The sequence below is a fragment of the Trichosurus vulpecula genome, chromosome 6, assembly GCF_011100635.1.
Source record: "Trichosurus vulpecula isolate mTriVul1 chromosome 6, mTriVul1.pri, whole genome shotgun sequence".
NCBI classification, from domain to species: domain Eukaryota; kingdom Metazoa; phylum Chordata; class Mammalia; order Diprotodontia; family Phalangeridae; genus Trichosurus; species Trichosurus vulpecula.
The window spans coordinates 270,577,852-270,598,976 of NC_050578.1; the positions used below are offsets into that span (position 1 = coordinate 270,577,852).

The following is a 21,125-nucleotide window of genomic DNA, read 5'->3' on the forward strand; positions in this document are numbered from 1 at the left end:
TTCTAAAGGGCGCTCCAATTCATACTCCCCTAGGACCCTAACTGCAAGGATACTTCCTTCCCAGTCCCCCACCAAAATGAAATAAAAGATAAAAGTGGCATCCTGCAGAAGCCATTGCCAAATTGCTGGGGATTCCCACAAGCTCCTTCTCCCCCTCAGAGCCCTCATTCTACACCTGCCCTCTGGGTGGGGACTTTAAAGATCTTCTAATTCAGGCCTAGCACAGCTCCCCAGGATCCCCTAGGGAATCCCTTTCAGGAAGTGAAACTAAGATGTTTCAGGATGTTTCCATTTGCAGCACCTTCCGGGGTGGCTGGTGATCATAGGGCATGGGATGAAGGGGTCTGCAGCTGGGTATTTCCTGCCACCTGCTTGGGTTCAGCCTGCTCTAGCCAAGGCCTCCCCCATTTGCCTTCACACCTACCTGCAGAAGGCTGGCTGACTAAAGGTTCCTTTCTCCAGCTGCTCTGACCCCATCAATTGGACAACCCCAACAGGACCCCACAGGTAGGTGGCCTTATACCCTTTAACTCCATCTAAAAGCATCGAATGAGAGAGTTAGTGTGGCCCAGCAGATTCGATTTGGGCCAAGATATAAGCATCTACATCACCTGAGTGACAGACCTTTCCACCCTTCTCCTCTGGCAAGTAAGAATAGATTAAGAGTGATTGGGAGGCAGCAGAAGGAGCTCCACACTGGCCTGGAGAAGCTCAGAACTACAGCAAAGATCCCACACTTATTCTCTGGGGGACCTTGGACCACTTGGAGACTTAGTTTACTGATTGTTAAAATCAAGCTAATAAAACTGGTGTGGGGAAAAGCACCTAATAAACCCTAAAAGCAGACAGGCAGCGAGCATTAAGCCAGGCACTGTGTTGAGCCGAGGGCATGTGATGAAAGGCAGAAACAAAAAAAAACAGTCCCCACTCACGAGTAAGCTCACAGTCTAATTGAGGGAGAACCCCAAAAAAAGGCTATTTACAACCAAAATAAAGACTAGATAAATTCAGAGGAATGGAAATAAGAGTAGGGAGGAGTGGGAAGGTTTCTTGTCACTGGCAGGATTTTAGTTAAGACTTGAAGGAAGCCTGAAAAGTCCTAAGGCAGAGGTGAGGAGAAAGAACGTTGGTGGAAGTGCCCAGAGTCTGGAGAGGGAGGGGCTGCTTCAAGGGACAGCCAGGAGGTCAGGGTCGGTAGATCAAAGAGAACACGAGGGGAGTGAGGTGTCAGAAGACTAGAAAGGGAGGAGGGGGCAGGGATATGGAGGTCTTAGAATACCAAACAGAGTACTATATAGATTGCTATTATTTCCTTCAATCTGGTCTTAGAGCACTGGGAAAGCTAGGAGAGAGACTTCATGGGCTATGCGAATTTCGGTGGGACACAGGCAAGGTCCCGCCCCCAAAGGGCTGTTATTCCTCTAATATCGCATGGCATCTAGGATTACAGCCCTAGAACTGGAAGGGCCTCAGCAAGGTCCCGGTTAACTCCCCCACTGGACAGATGAGAAACCTGATGCCCAATGAGGTTTGGGGTGCCATTAAAATGTTACCATCCACAGGAGTAAAGTTCAGGCCGTTCACCTCTTAATGAGGATTAACAGATGAAGATCCTCCTTGGAAGATCCTGCCTAGGGTGGAGGGGGGAGGGCACCAACACCAGGCTTGGTTGCAAAAACGTCAGAGATGTTAAGGATCTCCCGGGCCATGGAGTCCAACATCTTGGTTGTTTTTGCACACAAGGCTATAGAGAGCAGGCTTGAAGTCAGGCCCACTGCACCCCCACTGTTCTCACAAAGCAGCTGCTATAACCATAGATAGCACCTTCTGTAAAACGGCAGGCCTTCATTATTTAACCCAGGCGGAGAGCAGGACTACCCCATAGGAAATCAAGGGGATGGGGACAGAGGGAGCTGTGGAACAGGCATCTCTTGTAGCCTGACATCAGACTATCTGGGGCCTGCCTGTTGCAAAAATGCATCTACCTTGCAACACAAAGATACTTTACTCTGTGTGATACAACTCCTCATTGGGATCAGTTCAGCTGGAACCATCCCACTAAGCGCTTATTGAGCATTCTGTAGCTTATTTCTATTGAAGACTCAGGGCAGGTGGATTGAGGGAGAAGGAGTGCATATATTGAAGGGTCTGCCTCATCACAAGTTCATTCACTCCAGAGGCATTTATTCAGCATAGTAAGGGACCACTGTCCCCTGCCATCTAGGAGGGGGCACTCTGGATAGCTGCCCTGCCTAGAATACAGCCCTTTCCATTCATCATCATCTCATCTGATACTCATAAGAATACCAAAGAAGCTAAGGCTTGAGCAGAGGACTTCATAGCCATGGATAGGACACAGCACAGGTGTGTAAACTGAGATCATGGGCTCAAATCCAGCAACATCAAGTTGCTGTATGTGTGACCCTTGGACACATGAATCCCTCCTTGGAAGACTGGACTGTCCGGGTGACCTCAGAGTCCTACACTTGGCGTTCCTATGGCCTCCCCAAGACTTTGTCCTGTCGTTTCATTGGACGTTTATGATTTGGCTTTTTGTGCCTACCTTAAAAGGTCTTGGTGTAAAGCAGAGATTCTTCACCTCTTTGGGGTCACAGTTCCCTTTGGGATAATGGGGGCGTATGTGGATCCTTTCTCAGAATAATGAGTTTTTAAAAATCATAATTGAAAGAAATGCAAATTTCCAGTGAGAGGTTACTAAGAATAAAAATGTCATCATCTCCTATCCAAGCTTATGGTCCCCATAAATTTATCCATGGATCCTTAGAAGTCTGTGGACCTCAAGTTAAGAACCCCTAGAATAAAGGCTCATTTTAGGAAGTACAATTTTTTTAGCATTAAACAAAACTTGTGCTGATACAACCATGTCACTGGACACAAGCTATGGGCTAGTTCAGAAAGCAGAGCTAGGGCTCTTTGGAGGAAACCGAAGCTGACAGAGATGAAGTGACTTGCTCAATTAGTGAATCACAGGAGCAGTTTTTAAAACCCTTTCTAGAACGGTGAAGGGGAGCTGAGGGAGGCTAAATAAGCCTCCCACGAAGGTCCTCCCCGAGCCCCCCCCCCCCCAGACTGTCCCACGCTGGCCAATCCTGAGTGTCTGAGTATAAGAGGGGATGGGAGAGAAGTGCCTGGGGCCACAACTTCACTTGGACTGTCTTCCATGTATGTGTCATTCCCCCTCCTCCCTCCAGAACTTGGGTGCGCTCCCCACATAGCAAGAATGAGGCAGAACCCTGAAATGACATGACCTAAGAACCCATTCTAGCAGGCAGATTCAGAGAGAAGATAAGAGAGTAGAGAAGGGCAAAATCTCAGCCAGAAAGACCTGAGACCACCTGGCCCAACCCCAAACTGAACAAAAATCCTCTCTATGACACCCTCTGAACAAGGGATTACTCCCCTTTGGCTTGAATACTTCCACTGAAGGAGAACTCACTACCTTACCAAACGGTACACCTCCCCCTTGCAGACAGCTCGAATTAGAAAGGCATTTTTCTCCTCTGTCCAGCAGACGCTGAGGGAGCTAACTGAGAGCTACGGTATGAACTTTGGTTTTATTTTTGTCGCAGTTCAGTTGTTTTGGGTCACGTCTGACTCTCCCCGACCCCATTTGGGGTTTTCTTGGCAGATATCGCAGTGATTTGCCATTTCCTTCTCCAGCTCATTTTATAGATGAGGAACCCGAGGCAAAGAGGGTGAAGTGACTTGCCCAGGGTCACACAGCTGGGAAGCTTCTAATGCCAGAGGTGAACTCAGGTGCTCCCAACTCCCAGCCCAGTGCTCTGTGCACTATGGTGCCACCTAGCCGTCCCACTGATTTTATTTAGGATGAGATAAATAAACTTGATGAGCAGTATTTCAGGAAGAGAGAATCAAGGTAGTATTCGTGCAGGCAGAGGAAGTAAGGGGGGGAAAAGCCAGGCCCGGCAAGATAGGGCAGAGTCCTCTGAGGGGCCACTTGCCTTCACAGACTCTAGAGTCAGGGAGGTTGGCTTCAAACCCTCCCTGGGACACTTAATGTGCGAACTCTAGCAAGCCCCTCCCTGGGCCTCAACTGCCTGATCTGTAAAATGAGGCGGCTGGACTATTGAGAGTGTGAGCTCCTAGAGGCCTCTTTTTGCATCCCCAGTGCTTGGCACACAGTAGGCACTAATAATTGCCCACTGACTGACTGACCAGAGGCCTCTGAGTCCCTTCCAGCTGTAGTTCTAAGAGTCTAAAGTTCTGAGCAGTCGTCCCCCTTTGGTGGGCACCCCTCTGGAGGGCCACAGAGCCCGAGGTGGAAGGAAGTTCAGAGGTCAGCATTTTACTGAAGTGAAGTGCATCAGGCAGCAGGATTTGAACCCACCACCTGAGAACCCACCACCTGACTCCACTGCTGCATGTTCAGGGGCCAGTCCCACTCTCAACTAGTCTGCAGCCAGGAGGGAAGGGTTGGGAGGATGGCAATAAGCAGCTCGCCAAGGGAACAAAGCATCTGTACTGCCAGGGAGGACCTGGGGCACCTGCCCAAGCTAAAGCTCCTTCAACTTGTCTCATCCCTTCTTATAGGGCCTCTGAGAACAAAATGATGCCCCTAAGAAATTCGGTCAGTGGCATTTTCCCGGCTGATTCCAAACAGGGCCCCAGCACCACACAGCCAGGCCAAAAGATGGTCCTCAGGAGAGGGTCCCAGTTACAAAGTCCCAGCTGGCAAAGCTTCTTCAAGAGAGAGTCCAAAGCTCTTGGGGTAAGTCTGCATCCTCCCTCCAAAAGTACAGGCATATTCTCAGTCAAGTCCTGCATGGCAAAGCATGACCATCAAGGTTCCTATCTTTTAGGTGGGTCAGGGAAGCAGAGTAGAAGCCCGTTCTCTGGGCCACAAGGGCAGGAAATGTCAGTGCCCTCACACCTTCACCCTATGTAAGTGCAGGCTGTATGTTCCACCAGACTGATAACCAGGAAGGAGTTTTTTCCCCAAGTGTTTTTTAACAAGGCCACAGGAGCCCAGAAGGGACCGCAGAGTCCATTTAGGACAACCAATGACTGACCAAGAATGCCCTCTGCCACACTGCCAACACTCTTTTTACAGATGAGGAAAATGAGGCACAACGAAGGTTTGGCTGGCCCAAGCTCCCATAGACAGTAAGCATCTAAGCTGGGATGTGAGTAAAAGTCTTCCTGGGTCTGGGCCGAGAGTGTCCTATACATGGATCACACTCAATCTGGACAGCTCTGATTTTGACGACATCCTTTTCTCAAACTGAAATCTGCCTTTCAGGACCGTCTTCTCATTGCTCCTGGTTCTGCCCTGGGGGCCAAGCAGACCCAGCCTCATTTCTCCTCCTCCAAAATGGCAAAGATGGCTATTTTGTGTCCCCTAAGTGTCCTTCCTTCTCATCTGGAGACCCCCAGTCCTGCAACTAATAAATGTCTGTGCAAGTGAACTTAAATGAGCCTCATTGGCCACAGGGACACTGACCTGCATAAAACAGCAGGTGCTTAATAAACGTTCCATTCTTCTGGTAGCCCTACTCCACAGATGCTCAAGTCTGGCAAGGTCCTGTTACCCATAAGTGGCTGATGCTTCCTTTGCTAAGCCTCCAGCAGGAAGCCTGCCAAGATTGCCCCAGTCAGGAGTCACTGCCCCCTTGCTTTTGTCTCGGTGACCCAGCATCCCACACAGCGCCTTACGCATAAAAATGTCTTGAATGATGCTTGAATCTCAGACCTTAATTTGTAAGACTCTAATAAAGGAATGATTCAAGTACACCTGAAGGCAGTCACTCATGCTTCTGCTTTGTCCCGAACTCGATAGCTGCCACCTGCAGTCTCTGGGCCTCAGCCCCCTAATCTGTAAAACGAGGGAGAAGTGGACAAGGATACATCTATGGGTGCTTCCTGATCTAAATCTAGGATGCTCTGATCCATCAGCCAATGAATTAACAAGCCTTTATTGAGTGCCTACTATGTACCAGGCACTGAGTCAGACACAGCCAGGGAAGGAGTCAACCTCTTCTCCCAAGGAACATCCATTCAGGTAGGGGTGACAAGGGCCCATTTATGTGGATACAGAACAAATAGAGAAGGAATGATCCCTCCCCAGACAGTCGGCTTCCTGAGGCCAAGGGCCTTATCTTAGCTAAACTCTGTGTCTCCCCCTAGCCAGAAGAAATGAGCTCTGCATCCCTGCTGCCCCACAATTGTAGCAGGGAAGGGGAATTTCCAGATAAGGAAACTTCCTCTCCTAACACCAGGCAACAAACCCTCTGCAATGTTTAGTCCTAAAGAGCTGCCTGAAGGACTAAGAAGTAAGTGACTAGCTCAGGATCCCACAGCCAGTATGTGTCAGAGGTAAGACTTAAAAACCCAGGGCTTTTGAGTCTCAAGGTCATCCATCAGGCCATACTGCCTCTCCTGCACATAGTAGGCATTTCTCATTAGATGGTTTGTGAATGCCAAAAGGACAAATGATGAATGAGTGAGCGGGTGCCACTTTCCATTCCCTTTTCATCACCTCATTCTCTCACACTGTAGGCTGTCCAGATCATGATCGGCCTGTTCCACTTCGGACTGGGGGGGATTCTGCTGCTGGTGCCCATGGGCACATACACCACCGTCTGTGTGGCAGTGTGGTACCCCTTCTGGGGAGGCATTATCGTAAGTAATAATAATAAAGATTACTGGGTGATGTAGACGTAGCTTTGGATGTTACCACGAGAGTCTACCTGATCGTACCTACATCCAGAGAGGAAAGTACAGCTAGGAAAGAGGCTACTACGAGTGAAACAACGCTGCAGAAGGTGAAGATGCCATCGCTGTGCTTAGTTTTCCAACCTGTTAATTTAAAAATGCGTGAAAACAAAGACAGTAGCCCTCCACTAATTACAGAATTCTAGAATCTCAGCACTGGACGGATGCTCAGAGACATCTAGTCTGCCCTCTCCCTGACCATGATCACCCTCTATAACATTCCTCACAACCATTAGGACCTATTCTGAAGAGAGGGAATGACGAAAGGAAACTGGCCAGGACGAAACAAACCATGGCCCAACCTCCCCTCACGACGTCCACTTTCCCAACCTGTCATTCATTTCTCAGTTTCTTGCAATCTGGATTCTGACAGTGCTCCCAAAGGTCACAGAGGTTCAAAATGCGGCCTTCTCCTACTGTTCTCCTTCACCTGTACGCATGTTTTGACTGCTGACCACCACCCCCTGGATACTGGTGAATCTTAGTGTCTGGGGCAATACACTCTCCTAGTTATCTTCCTACCTCAAATCAACAAGCATTTATTTAGTACCTACTATATACCAGACGCTGTGCTGAGTACTGGGGATATAAAGGAAGGGTCTCTGCACCCAAGGAGCTCTCTAGAGGGGTAAATAACCAGGCACATACAAGATGGAAACAGAATATAACGATAATAGCCTTTATGTGATCCTCACAAATACCCAGGAGGGTAGGTGTTATTATTAGCCCCACTTTATGATAGTAGAAATGGAGGCAGACAGAGGTTAAGTGACCAACCCAGCTATAAAGTGTCTGGCGCTGGATTTGAACTCAGGTCTTCCAACTCTAGGACCTGCACTTTATCCACTAGGCTACCTCCCAACAGAGCAGAAGAAAGGCAATCAGATGAGAAGACATTAACACCTGGGGTGGGAGGGCAGGATTAACTTCCAGAAGCAGCTGCAATTTGTGAAGGAAGCCAGGGGAGTGGAGATGAAAGGGTGGAGCACTCTAGCCATGGGGGACAGACAGAGCAAAAGCACAGAAATGGCGAACAGAGGGCTGGTGTGGTTGGAACATACAGTGTGTGCAGAGACTCCAAGGAGGAAGGAAGAAAGAGCTCTGAATGCCAGAGTCAACACTGCAGGCAAGACAAGTATTTAAGTTCCCACTACTATGCCAAGAACTAAGCTAAGTTGTTGTTGTTGAGTGGTTTCAGTAGCGTCCAACTCTTTGTGACCTCATTGGGGTTTCTCATCAAAGATACCAGAGTGGTCTGCCGTCTCCTTCTCCAGCTTATTTTACAGATGAGGAAACAGAGGCAGACAAGGTAAAGTGACTTGCCCAAGGTCACACAGCAAGGAAGAGTCTGAAGCTGGATTTGAACTCATGAAGTTGAGTCTTCTTGACTCTAGGTGCTCTGTGCACTGTGCTGCCTAGCAGCAGGGTAAAACTCAAATAGAAATGGATCCCCGCAGCTGCATAATAACTTTGAAAACCACAAATTAATATGTTATATTATATTTTTATTTATTTTCTTAAATACTTCCCAATTAGATTTTAATCTGGTTTGGGCTGCCTATAAACCTGAGTCTGACACTCTGACATAGAGTATGTGAAGGGGAGGAATATGTAATGAGGCTAGAAAGGCGGACTGAAGCCAGTTTTTGAAAAGGTTTGCATGCCAAATAGAGAAGTTTATATTTGACCTTCAAAGCAATAGGGAATGGAAAAAATTAAATGAGGGGGTAGTGGGAAGTGGAAAGATGTAGATGCATGGCTTTATGGCCCCTTTGGTGTCTGCCTTGACTCTTCCCCTGTCCTCACCCCACAGATCCATTCAGTTTTAGAATGTGTACAGACAACTGTGGACTGCTTTCTGAAAAGAGGGTGAATAATCATGGCCTTTTTTTTTTTTTTCCAATCGCAGTACATCACCTCGGGATCATTCTTGGTGGCAGCAGAGAAAACTTCCAAAAGTTGCCTGGCAAGTAAAAGTTTTCCCTCTCTTCAGAAAGCTTAGGAATGGAGAGAGAATCTCCAAGGGCTGGCTGCTGATAATTTGGTGGTACTTATGTAATTCTTATGAATCAGATTCCTCAGGCCATAAACAGTGACATGGAATGATACAGCTGGATACTCTGAGAGCGGCCTTATTTAGGGAATTAGAGTCGCTAAGATGGTCATTCAGGAACAGGCCCCGGTGCACTCAGGAAGCTTCCCAAAAAGAGTACTACATTCCTGGAATAATAAACCAAGGTGGTGGGGCCAGGAGAATTGCCTGGGAAACACAGTATGAGTCTCCTCTTAGCAGGAGTTCTTAACCTTTGCTACGTGCACTTTTTTTTTTAAATATACTGATAATTGTACTTCAATGTAATTGGTTTCCTTGGTAATTTTATGCAATGAAAACCATTTTTTCTAAGGTTCCATAGCCTTTACCAGACTGCCTGCCAGAGGCACTGAGGACACACCAAAAAGGTTAAGTACCTTTGTCTTAAGAGTCTAGAAATTGCTATCTCGTCTTCTCCTACATAAGACACGGAGAATCCCTGCCCTCTCCCCTCTGCTGGACAGCATTCTAGAGAGGATGAAAGAAGAGGGCAAGTAGGAATGGCCCCCACCTTCAGAGATGCAGCTAGGAAACCTGGTAACTGGCAACAAGTCTGCCGAGGGCAAGCTTCACTGGAAGGGGAGCAGGTTTCTAGTGGCTTCCTATTTTAACTAATTAGGCTCCTAGGGTATAGGGTTTATTTCTTTCATTCATGGTATTTGTATCCCCAACACGCACACAGTAGGCACTTAATAAATGCTGACTGCTTGGTTCTTGCTAAGTAGCTCATTAGCACTGCAGAGCACCTACAGCCTCCCAGGAGAGTCACAGAGGTTTGGGAAGCTCTACTTACAGGCCACTTCCAAAGCCTCGTGATTTCACCGGCACGGTGCTTCTTCCACACGCTGCAGTACACAGGCGTCCTGAAAGATGGGACTGAGAAAACCCCACATTGGAAGGGGCGGTGACAACCCCCTACCAACAATCTACCAACTAATCACCCCTGCACACGCTGAAGAGTGAGCCCCAAGGGTATCGCCTTTACAAACAAACCACTGCCCTCTCTGCCTGTCCCAAGGCCTCCCTCCCCACAAAGGGGCTGCCGTCATCTGCTGGCCCAGGCGGCCTGGTGCTGTGCTGAGATGAGTCCCCGCTGTGCGGATAGTGCCTCTGAATGTTCTCTAAGTGCTGGCCCCCTTCACCTTCTCTCATCATCTTCCTAACAGTTCTGTGACACAGACGCCAGCTGCTCTCTGAGATGCCACCCGCTGTAGGTGACCATTGGCTAGGACCAAGCAACACAGTTGCTTTTTTCCTGACTCTTCTGGGCTGATAATAACATTATAGCAACAACTATAGTTGGGCAGAGTATTGGAAGACCCGAATTCATATCCTTTCTCAGACACCAGCTATAGGATCCTGGGCAAGTCGCTTACCCCCTCCCTCAGCCTCACTTTATCAGCTCATCAGTAAAACAAGGATACCTCCCAAGGTTGTTGTAAGAATCAAAATAATAGAATATACATAAAATGCTTGCAAACCTTGAGCTTGTGTATAAATGATACCAATTAATAATATTAGTGACACATCTCATTTACACAGCCCTTTAAGGTCGATGAAGCAGGCAATTCAAATATGATCCCTTCTCTTTCTGGCCTCACTGCAATGCTTCATGCTTGTAATCCCACCTTCTGCCTCTCTACGCACTCCTACCCTACCTGTGTTTGCCACCTCAAGGTGGAGGAAGAGCTTCCTTCAATTCAATTTAATCCAATAAGCATGTATCCCTGGTCCCGCAGCACCTGCTCAGCCGTGAGCTAGAAAGCTGAAATAATATATGGGCTCTACCTTTAAGGGACTTAGGAATATTCTACTTAGAGTCATGTACTCATCTGACAAGCAGCTGGGTGAGGAGCCTTCATATGCACACTTGAAATGCAGATGTTACTGAATACAACGATAAAATATTAAGAACTTACTTCACAGAGATGCCTACCCTCAAGGAGTTCACAATCTAGTACGGTACAAGATTCCAATACAAATAACTTTTTTCTTTTCTATTCCTTTTAAGGGTTGATAGAAGTAGCATCTGTGATTTCATTTGCAGGAAAATCTGCCAATGTAGAAAATCCACCCAACAATACTGAGCAGTCACTCATCGGTAATTTATGGTCTTAGAGAGTTACCTGTGGCACTGAGAGGTTCTGTGACTTGCCCATCTACATGAGGGAGGCAGGATTTGAACCTAAGGCTTCCCAACTCCAAGGCCAGCTCTCTAACCCTTATACCACATTGCCTCTCAGCGATAACTGAAATATGCATGAGGTCACATGATAAGTATATTAGAGACATGGGACAAAATGTTACATGAAGCCTGACAAGTTGTTAGTCTCTGGGGGAAACCAAGAAGAGCTTTCAGCAAGGGATGGCATTTAAGTTGGTTTAGAGAACAGATGAAATTCAACAGGGGAGAAGGGGACAGAAGGACATTCTGGGCTTTGGGAACAAACAGAGAAAAGACAAGAGAGAATTCAGGAAGCATCTGCGTTGAGAAGGGTAGTATAGTTTGGCTGGAGTGTAACATGGAGTAATAGAAGTTGAGAAGGGAAAGGGAGGATGATGGCAAGTTGCAGAGGGCTTTGAATGCCAAAGGGAGAAGTTTAAACATGCCTTCCCTTCAGGAAGAGATAAGAATCAACAGCCTCTGAATGGACCTTTCAATCATCAGATTCTATTAATCCAGGAGCAAGAAAGAGCCCAAAAAAGCCATTACCCTTTGTGTCTCTATTCCAGGTCAACACGAGGCTTGGACTGAATGCAATAAGCCTGTTCTGTTCCATCTCTGGAATAGCTCTTTTAATCTTGGACATACTTAATCTCACTGTTGCTAATTTTCTAAAACTGCAAAGTCTGAATCTTGGTCGAATGGACAAACCACATGTCAACGTATACAGCTGTGAGCAAAATGGCCCATCCCAGCAAAGCACTGACATGCAGCCGTACTGTCTCACTGTGAAGTCCCTCTTCTTGGTAAGTTCCCCCTGGGATTAAATTCACAGCCATCTACTATGTGCCAACACCCTGGGATAAAGATATAGAAACAAAGAAACAAAAAATACTCCCTGACCTCAGGAAGCTTACATTCAAAGGAGGGGGAGAGGGCAACACAGGATGGACACGGATAAGTAAATGTAACGTACAGACAATATAGAGACGACATAATTTCAGAGGAGGTGGGAAGAACACTAGTAACCTAGGCAACCAGGAAAAGACGTGGCCCTGAAGGGAGACTGGGGTTTTAAGAGGCCAAGGTAGACAGGAAGACACTCCAGACATGGGGGAGAGGGAAGCATGGAAGAGGTGGGAGAGGAACGACATGTGAGGAACAGCACAGATTCCATCTAGAGTGGAACATGATGGGGAATAATACAAAGTAATTCTGGAAAGACGGGAAGGAGCCAGATTGGGAAGGAGTTCCCACTTTATCCTAGAGTCAACAGGGACTCACAAAAGCTCTTGGAGCAAAGCAGTGCCTGGTTCCTACCTCTGCTCTGTAGGAATCAATTTGGTAGCTGGGGAGAGGTTAGATTTGAGAGGGGAGGAGCTAGCAGCAGGGGGCTTTTGCAGCAGTTTGCATGTGAGTGGTAACCCTGTGACTGAAGATGAAGTCATTCCATTTCTCTTTCATGAATTCCAAAAGTGAGATATTAGATGATGGGTGAGACATCTCCCTGTTGGTGAGAAGGAGATGATGAAATTCATAATTCTAGGTCCCATTTCTCATCCACAACCCTAAGGGGGAAACTATACAATTTATTACTTTGCCCATTTCACAGACGAGGAAAATGAATCTCAAAGAGGTCAAGGGGCTTCTTGGGGCCACACAACTCATAAATGTCACAACTGAGACCAAAACCTAGGTCTCTCCTGACTCTATATCAACGGCCTTTCCACGTGCTCAATACCACACTGGCTCTCCCCCTGGCCATACATCTTTTCAAAGACTCCCTCTATAGATACAGTGATAATGATGCTAGAGATTATATACAGACAATATACAGATATAGATGACTGATACTGAAATAGATATAGATAACACATAGATACATACAGTTAGATACAAACACAGATATGGACACAGACTGGATCCTACAACCTATCTCACCCATTCAGCATCTTGAAGTGCCTGTGAGCAAGGAGGCACCATGGTGCATGAAAAGACCACAGGGTTTAGCACAAGAAGTCATAGTTCTGACATTCTGACATTCGCTAGCTATGGGATTTGGGGCAAGCTGTCTTACCTTTCACAGCATCTCTGAATTAGAAGGGACTTCAGCAGTAGTACATATATGATGCACTACAAGAGGCCATCTCCAGTTGTCCTGATCTACATCTGGCCACTGGACCCAGATGGCTCTGGAGAATACAGTGAGGCTGGTGACTCTGCACAGCCCTGCCTCACTTAAATCCAATTCCCTTGCATGTCATGACATAACCTTCTTGATGTCACAGTCCTCTTCAAGAATGAAGGACAAACAGCAACTCCGCTACGACATAAACAAGTAGTCGTCCAGCTTCTCCATGAAGGCCTCTGAGAAGGAAGATCCCACTATTCCCTAAGGCTGCCTATGCACTTTGGACGGTCCTTATTGTTAAGATTTGCCCAAAATTTACACTAAATGAGCCACTTTGCAATTTTTACCCATTCCTCCTGGTTCTGTGCTACGGAGTCACAGAGAACAAGTCAAATCTCTCCAACCAACAATAGAGAGCCTTTCAAATCTTCAAAAAGAGCTCTCATGTCCCACATGAGTCTGATCTTCTCTAGGCTAAACACCCCTAGTGCCTTCAACCAGCCTTTATATGGCAAGGCCCTTCTTAGCCTGGCTGTCCTCTCTCAAACACTTCTTGAGCCCTGACTTCCCAAACTAGACAAACTCTCTGGATGAGATCCGGTGAAGGCAGGCCACAGGCTTTTAGGTCACCATCATCCTCCTGGTGGCTCTGCATCTCTTGATACAGCCCAAGGTCATGTTAGCCTCTTGGGCTACTGCTCCACTCTGCTGATCCACATAGTGCTTTCAGTCCATGAAAACCTCCAAACAGCTGCTATTTCCTGCCCCTTCTCCGCCCCCATCAGAATCATTACACTGGAAACTCCTCTAGAACACGGACACTTTTTTGCCTTTCTTTATATTCCCAACACTTAGCACAGTGGCTGGCATACAGTAGGTGCTTAAAATGCATATTGACTGATCTTGTACTTGATTTGTGCCAAAAAAAAATTAATTTTTTTTTGTACTCAAGTACAAAATGCTCTGAACTGTCATGATCCTTTTGGATCCTTAATCTGTCCTACAATATGATACCTACCTCTTCAAACTAGATGTAATCTGCCAATTTAGCAAGCATGCCATCTGGGTCCTTATCCAAGTGACTGATAAAGATGTTAAACAGCACAGATCCCTGGGGCTCTCCACTGGAGACCTAAAACCACAATGATATTGAGTCATTAACAATCACTCTTTGAGTCCAATCACCTAACCAGTTCTGAATCCATCTAATTTTAGTCTTATCTAATCCCTATCTTTCTATCTTCTCCACAAAAATAGCAGGAGATGTTTTATCAAAAGCTATGCAAAAAGGCAGGTAGCCGGAATCATTATTGACAGGTTAGTTTAGTAGCCCTGTCCAAAAAAGGAAATTAGGTTAGCCTTACACAATCTAAATGAAGCATCACCAGCTCTTTGTAATTATCGCTTCCCTCTCTTTAATAGGCCATTCTAGAATTTCCCCAGAATTACGGTAAGTTCACTGGCCTGAAGTTTGACGATTCTCTTCTTGTTGATTTTTTTGAAAACTGAACATTGTTCTCCAATCTTATGACACCTCTACTATTTTTAAATGAAACCAGGCCTCATGTTTCCTCATCTATAAAATAAAGGGGTTGGACTGGATGGCCTCTAAGATTCTACCTCTGATTCCGACCTAGGTTTTAGTCTAAATAATCTATCTATGAGGTCTCCTTAAGCTCCAATCCAACTATTTCTACATTCTACAGGGAATTTTGGCCATCATGCTGATTTTCACTTTTCTCCAGAACGTCCTGGTAGCGTGCATTGTGGAGGATGAATGGAAAACTCTGTGCTCTGGTACCCAAACAGTGAGTATTGACCTGACCCCAAAGCTTTCATGGCTTATTATTCATTCGTGGTCTTCCTCCATCAAGGGGGGGCCTGACTCAGGCTCATCCTTTGATAGTTTATGTTCAATACTGGTACAAAGTAAAACATTTACCAGTAAACAAAAAGGAGAAAGGCTATTAGACAAGGATATCCATTAAGGACGTACTAAGTTGATGCAATGGTGAACAAAGCACCCTTGCCAGAGCTGGCCATAGTGGTCCATCAGTCAAGCATCACAAAGAGTGCCTGGAACTATGCATGGCTGCCTTGCACCCAGGCAACCAAGAAGTTATATCAGCAGCCTAAGCCCCGCTCAACCAATTCTTGCATATGGCCTTAAAAAAGAGAGATCATCCCAAATATCTTCAGAAAAAGACTAGCTAGGAAACTTCCTGAACGATTCGGTATTGTACACTGGCTGCTGGGACCCTTGTGCATGACTCCACGACCTGACTGAGGTGGTTTATATGCCCTTCTCCAAACTGACAGCAATCCTTTCCAAATGAATAGATTTATCCTGTTGAATTATACCTTCCCACTATTCCTTCTTACCAAACATAGAGTAGCATAACCTTACACAATAAACATTGACTTGACACCAGGATGCATTAGCTTCACTCTGTCTTAGATATAACACCAGATACTTAGTTTAATTAGCAATCAATTCAACCTTAAAACCCAATGCCTCATAAATAAATGATTTCTGACAAATGAGTCCTTCTACGTAAAGCCCCACCTCCTCCCCCCCACCCCCACCCCACCCCTGCCACACCCAAGGTAGTAGAGTCAGAGGCCTGGGTTCAAATCCTAGGTCTGCTACTCTGTGTTATTTACACTTCTCTGGGTTTTTCAATTACATCAGCAAGCATTTATTAAGCACTTACTGTGCACACCCTGGCTTCAATTTCCTCCTTTGTAAGATGAGTGGACTGGACCCTAATGATCTCTAAAATTCCTCAAAACTCCTAATCTAGGATTAACTATGCCAATAGTTACACTGAAGAGGATGAATCCCATATGCCTAAAGCTCCAGGTACACTTTCCCCTCAATGCAACCTCCTACAGGTTCTCAGGAAGAGAGAAGGGGAGAAGGACAAAGAAAATGTGCTCAGGACACTATGGTCCTTTATGGAGAAGGGGAGACAGCGAGCTGAACAGCAGATGACAGAAAAGACAGATGACATAAAAAGTGTTGAGACAAGAAGCCAGGATTTAAATTCAAAGACTGTATATGCTAAATTCTACTAAGATGAAGGCAAGGACTGTGTCCTATCTAAACCTTCTACTCCTAGCATAATCCTACGTACACAGTAGGTACATAATAAATGCAGTATTTTTTTTAATTTATTTATTTAAAATATTTAGTTTTCAGCATTGGTTTTCACAAGAGTTTGAATTACAAATTTTCTGCCCATTTCTACCCTCCCCCCCCACTCCAAGATGGTGTATATTCTGGTTGCCCTGTTCCCCAGTCAGCCCTCCCTTCTGTCCCCCCACTCCCCTCCCATTCCCTTTTCTCTTCCTTTCTTGTAGGGCAGTATTTTAAAAAATTCTGTTTCTGCTTCATGCCCACATCATGGGGTAGGCCATTTAAGAAGAGTGCTTTGGGGCTAGTTTCCTGTGATTCTTCATTTTAGAGGTGAGAAGTTGAGGCCAAGAAGTTGTTTGCCCAAAGTCACACAGTAAAGTAGCAGCAGCAGGGAAGTGAAAGTGCAGGGCTCCTGGGGCCTAGTTCTGGGCCCTTTCCATTATACCCAGTTTTGGAAAGGGGATTCTTAGTCAAGTCCCCACCGGACTAAAGCACCTCTGAGGTGCCTACTCCTTCCCAGAGTCAGGGAATCAGTGAATCTGGCACCTGCCCGCTAACTTTCTGTACAGCTTGACTTTATGCATCTTCAGAAAGATGGGGACAAAGATCAGGCCTGGCCCTGTAGGATGACAGAACATAGTCATGGACGTGTATGAAGAATTAACAAAGGTGTGCCACTTACTATGCTGTGTGACCTTGGCCAAGTCATCTACCTCTCTGGGTCTCAGTTTCCTCCTCTGCAAAATGAGGGGATTAGACTTAATGGCCCCTTTACTCCCTTATAAAATATGACATGACAAAGAACTAGGAAGTTCTGACCGTAAAGGACAAGAAAAGTAATCTGGCTTTCTGTTGCAGACTGTGCTTCTCCTGTCTGCAGAAGAGAGGAAGGAGCAGGTCATCCCACTAACTGTGGTGCCCTCCCAACCAAAGGATGAGGAAGAAATGGAAACTCTCCCTGCTCAAGAAGATGAGAAAGACGCAAACTTCCCAGCTCCCCCTCAGGAAAGCTCACCCCCAGACGACGCCTCAGGCTCCCCCTGAGTGATCTGTGGGGCTCTGCCTCTGTCCCGGTCATCTTCTTCCACATCTGTTCTGCTCCTTGCATGCCTCCCTCCAGCTTTGGAGTGTGTATAGAGGAACTCAAATGCTTCTCCATTTCCCTGTAGGTAGCAAAATCTGCCTTTGTGCCCTTAAAGAAAGGCAACAGACAGAGAACAAGCTTTTTGAACATTTATCCCACTAAAGCTGATTTTTGTTCAGGTCCAAGTTGGCCAAGACAGCTTCAGAATTCCATTTCAGCTCTGAGATTCAGTGATCCTATGACTGCCTTCACCTGGGATGGAGGTTCTTATTTACATCAAAAAGCTCAATTTTCTCCTACTTCCCTAATGGGAGGAGAAAAGGGCTGCTTGCCTCTGTCCTACTCCTCACATTTCTCCCATTCACTGCACAAGCAACTCGTCACGTCAAGGCTGCTTCCAAGAAAGAATTGGAAGGATTCTCCTGTTATCATTTTCTGTGAACTCTTGCTCTTGGCCGTATTTCCTGGGGTCTTGCACAATATACTCTAAATAGATGAGACCTTAATATTAAAGATCATTGTTGTTGCTGTTCAGCCACGTCCAACTCTTCACAAGCCCATTTGGGATTTTCTTGGCAAAGATACTGGAGGGATTCCACTTTCTTCTCCAGTATGTTCTCATTTTACAGTCGAGGAACTAAGGCAAATAAAGGTTAAGTGACTTGCTCAGAGTCACATACCTAGTAAGTGTCTGAGGCCAGATTTGAACTAAGCCCAGGGCTCTATCCACTGGTCCACCAACTGCCCCATTAAAGATCATATCACTTTAAAAATATTTTAAAGATAGAAGAGAAGCAGATTGCATATCTTCCTCACTTATCGGTAGGAGATATATTCTTAAGCAAATCAGATACAGAGGCAGTTACAAAAGAGTACATGAAACTGAAATGTTTCTACACAGACAAAATGAATACACCTAGAAGAAGGGAACTGACTGAAAGAGGAAAAAAATCTTTGTATCAGATTCTCTGCTAAGGATTTATTATTCAAGATGTATCAACAATGAATACATACATATATATATAATACATATATATAATACACATATAATATATATAATACATACATATAATATATAATACATATGTATATTATATATATATATATACACACACACATATGTATGTTGTGGTCTAGGGTTGCTGAGAACTCTGAAATTCAAGGGCAGAAGTGCTGGTCCTGCTTCGAAAGAATTCGACCCAAGCCTTCTTTCAGTCACAGACAAGGATTATTAAGATTTTAAGAATCTAAGCTATTGTAATGCTTGTATCGACAAGCCAGCCAGACTCTTAAGGAATCTGAGCACTTTAATGGAGGCAAGAGGGACCTTTCATACAGTAAGATTGTGGGAAGATCTGGATGTGATCTAGGAGTGGCCCAGAAGTCTGGGGTGACTTGGAGGTAACAGAGAAGGCCTCGAGGAGGAATCAAGGAGTGGCCATCTAGGCTGGGGCCAGGTGCAAACAATGAGGGCCACAATGAAAGGGAAGTTGAAAGGATTAACTGGGAAGAGCAAGGTTCCCCAGGTGAAGTCCAGGGCCTTTTAGGGGTCCATCATTAGTGCCCCATCATATACACACACACATATATGTACGTATACATTATATATGTGTGTGTATATGTGTGTGTGTGTACAGCCACATTTACATATGCATATACATACATATTTCTCTAATAGATAAATGGTCAAAGAATATGAACAAACAGTTCTCAAAAGATGAATTGCAAAGTACGCACAACCACAGGAAAAAATGTGCTAAATGGAGAGAATGCCCCAATGAAGAGAAATACAAACCAAAAGAACCAGGAGGTTTTACCTCACACCCTGAAAATTGGCAAAATGACCCCAAAATATTAGAGGGGTTGTGGAAGGACAGGGATACAAACATTGTTGGTGGAGCTGTGAAATGATATAACTGTTTTGGAAATCAACTTAGGATTATTCAAGTAAAATGAGTAAAATGTCCATACACTCTGAATCAGAGAATCCATTATTGGGCTTATATAACCCAAGGAAGTCATAGATAAGAAGAAAAGTAGCCATATATACCAAAATATTTATAGCAGTATTTTTGTGATAGGTAAGAATTGGAAACAATAAGCACTTATTAAGCACTTACCATGTGCCAAGCACTATACCAAGCCCCGAGAATACAATTAATAAGAAGAAAGCCAGTGTCTGCCCTCAAGGAGTTTACAATCTAAGGTAGGAGGAGACAACACATTAAAGGAGGCAAGAAAGTGGGAGGAGGGGTAAGGAGGGAGAGAGAATACTAGGATGTAGAGCTCCTAGTTCTGGGAGCCAACACTAAGCAGACACCGGATGTGGAGCTGAGTCCAGTTTTTGCTCTGTATAAAGGAAGGCACTGAAAAGCGTTTGGTATTCTAGCCTCCAGCCCTTTTTACACAGGAAAAGAGGCTGAGAAAGGTAGTATCAATCAAAGTTAGAGTGAGCAGCATGGTGATAAGACAGAATAAGATGTCCATCAATTGGGGAATAGTTAAACAAACATCACAGTGGTACATGAATGTAATATAATATTTCTGTGCTATAAGAAATAATGTGTGTGTAATGCATTGTTGGTGGAGTTGTGAACTGATCCAATCATTCTGGAGAACAATTTGGAACTATGCCCAAAGGGCTATAAATCTATGTATACCCTTTGACTCAGCAATACTATTTCTAGGTCTTCATCCCAAAGAGACTAAAACAGGTACCGAACCCACATGTAAAAAAATATTTATAGTAGCTTTTTTGTGGTATCAAAGAACTGGAAATTGAGGGGATGCCCATCAATTGGGGGAATGGCCAAACAAGTTGTGGTATATTAATATAATGGAGTCCTATTGTACCATGAGAAACGATGAGTGGCAGATTTCAGAAAAACCTGGAAATACTTCCATGAACTGATGCTTAGTGAAGTGAGCAGAACCAGGAGAATATTGTACACAGTAACAGCAATACTGTGAGATGACCAACTTTGATAGACTCAGCTCTTCTCAGCAATACAGTGATCTAAAACGATTCTAAAAGACTCATGATGGAAAATGCTATCCACATCCAGAGAAAGAACTACGGGAGTCTGAATGATGATCAAAGCAGACTATTTCCTCTTTTTGTTCTTTTTTGTGGTTTTTCCCTTTTGTTCTGATTCTTCTTTCACAACATGACTAATGCAGAAATATGTTTAATATGATTGTACATGTATAACCTATATCAGATTGCTTACCATCTTGTGGGGCAGGGAGGGGAGGAAGGGAGAAAAAAATTGGAACTCAAAATCTTATAAAAATGAATATTGAAAACTATCTTTACAGGTAATTGGAAAAAATAAAATACTATTTAGTGGGGGGAAAATAAATAAAAAATAATGTATTGATGAATACAGAGAAGCATGAAAAGATCTATATAAATTGATACAGAGTGAAGTAAACAGAGCCAAGAAAACAATATATACAATAAGTAAATGGAAAAAATAACTACACACCAAAAAAATCAAAAGTGAATGTGACAACAATCATAAAGATCAAGCAGGACTCAAATAATGGGATATGAAAGAACACCCCCACAACTCACCTCTTCATGGAGGTAGGAGATCCGCAAGTGATACACTGCATATATTTCGAACTTTTTCAATGTAATCAGTTTAGTGATTTTTTTTCTCTAAAAAATATTATTTGTTATATGGGATAGCTCTTTGGAGGGGGAATACTAGGGATAACTATAATGAGATAAGAAACAGAAAACATCAACAAAAAAAT

At 44.8% G+C, this 21,125-nt stretch overlaps 1 protein-coding gene across 2 annotated transcripts; it reads left to right on the forward strand.

The window, feature by feature from the left end:
* The first annotated feature begins 377 nt into the window (after nucleotides 1-377).
* MS4A1 (membrane spanning 4-domains A1) lies at nucleotides 378-17,897 on the forward strand. Of its 2 annotated transcripts, XM_036762554.1 has the most exons (7): nucleotides 378-507; nucleotides 4,573-4,750; nucleotides 6,538-6,660; nucleotides 8,663-8,719; nucleotides 11,579-11,815; nucleotides 14,847-14,948; nucleotides 17,138-17,897. In XM_036762554.1, the coding sequence occupies exons 2-7, from the start codon at nucleotides 4,589-4,591 to the stop codon at nucleotides 17,321-17,323; spliced, it is 867 nt and encodes a 288-aa protein (XP_036618449.1). In that variant the 5' UTR covers nucleotides 378-507; nucleotides 4,573-4,588; the 3' UTR covers nucleotides 17,324-17,897. The 2 variants fall into 2 exon arrangements, with proteins under 2 accessions (XP_036618449.1, XP_036618450.1); XM_036762555.1 differs by lacking the exon at nucleotides 8,663-8,719.
* Nucleotides 17,898-21,125: the final 3,228 nt, after the last annotated feature.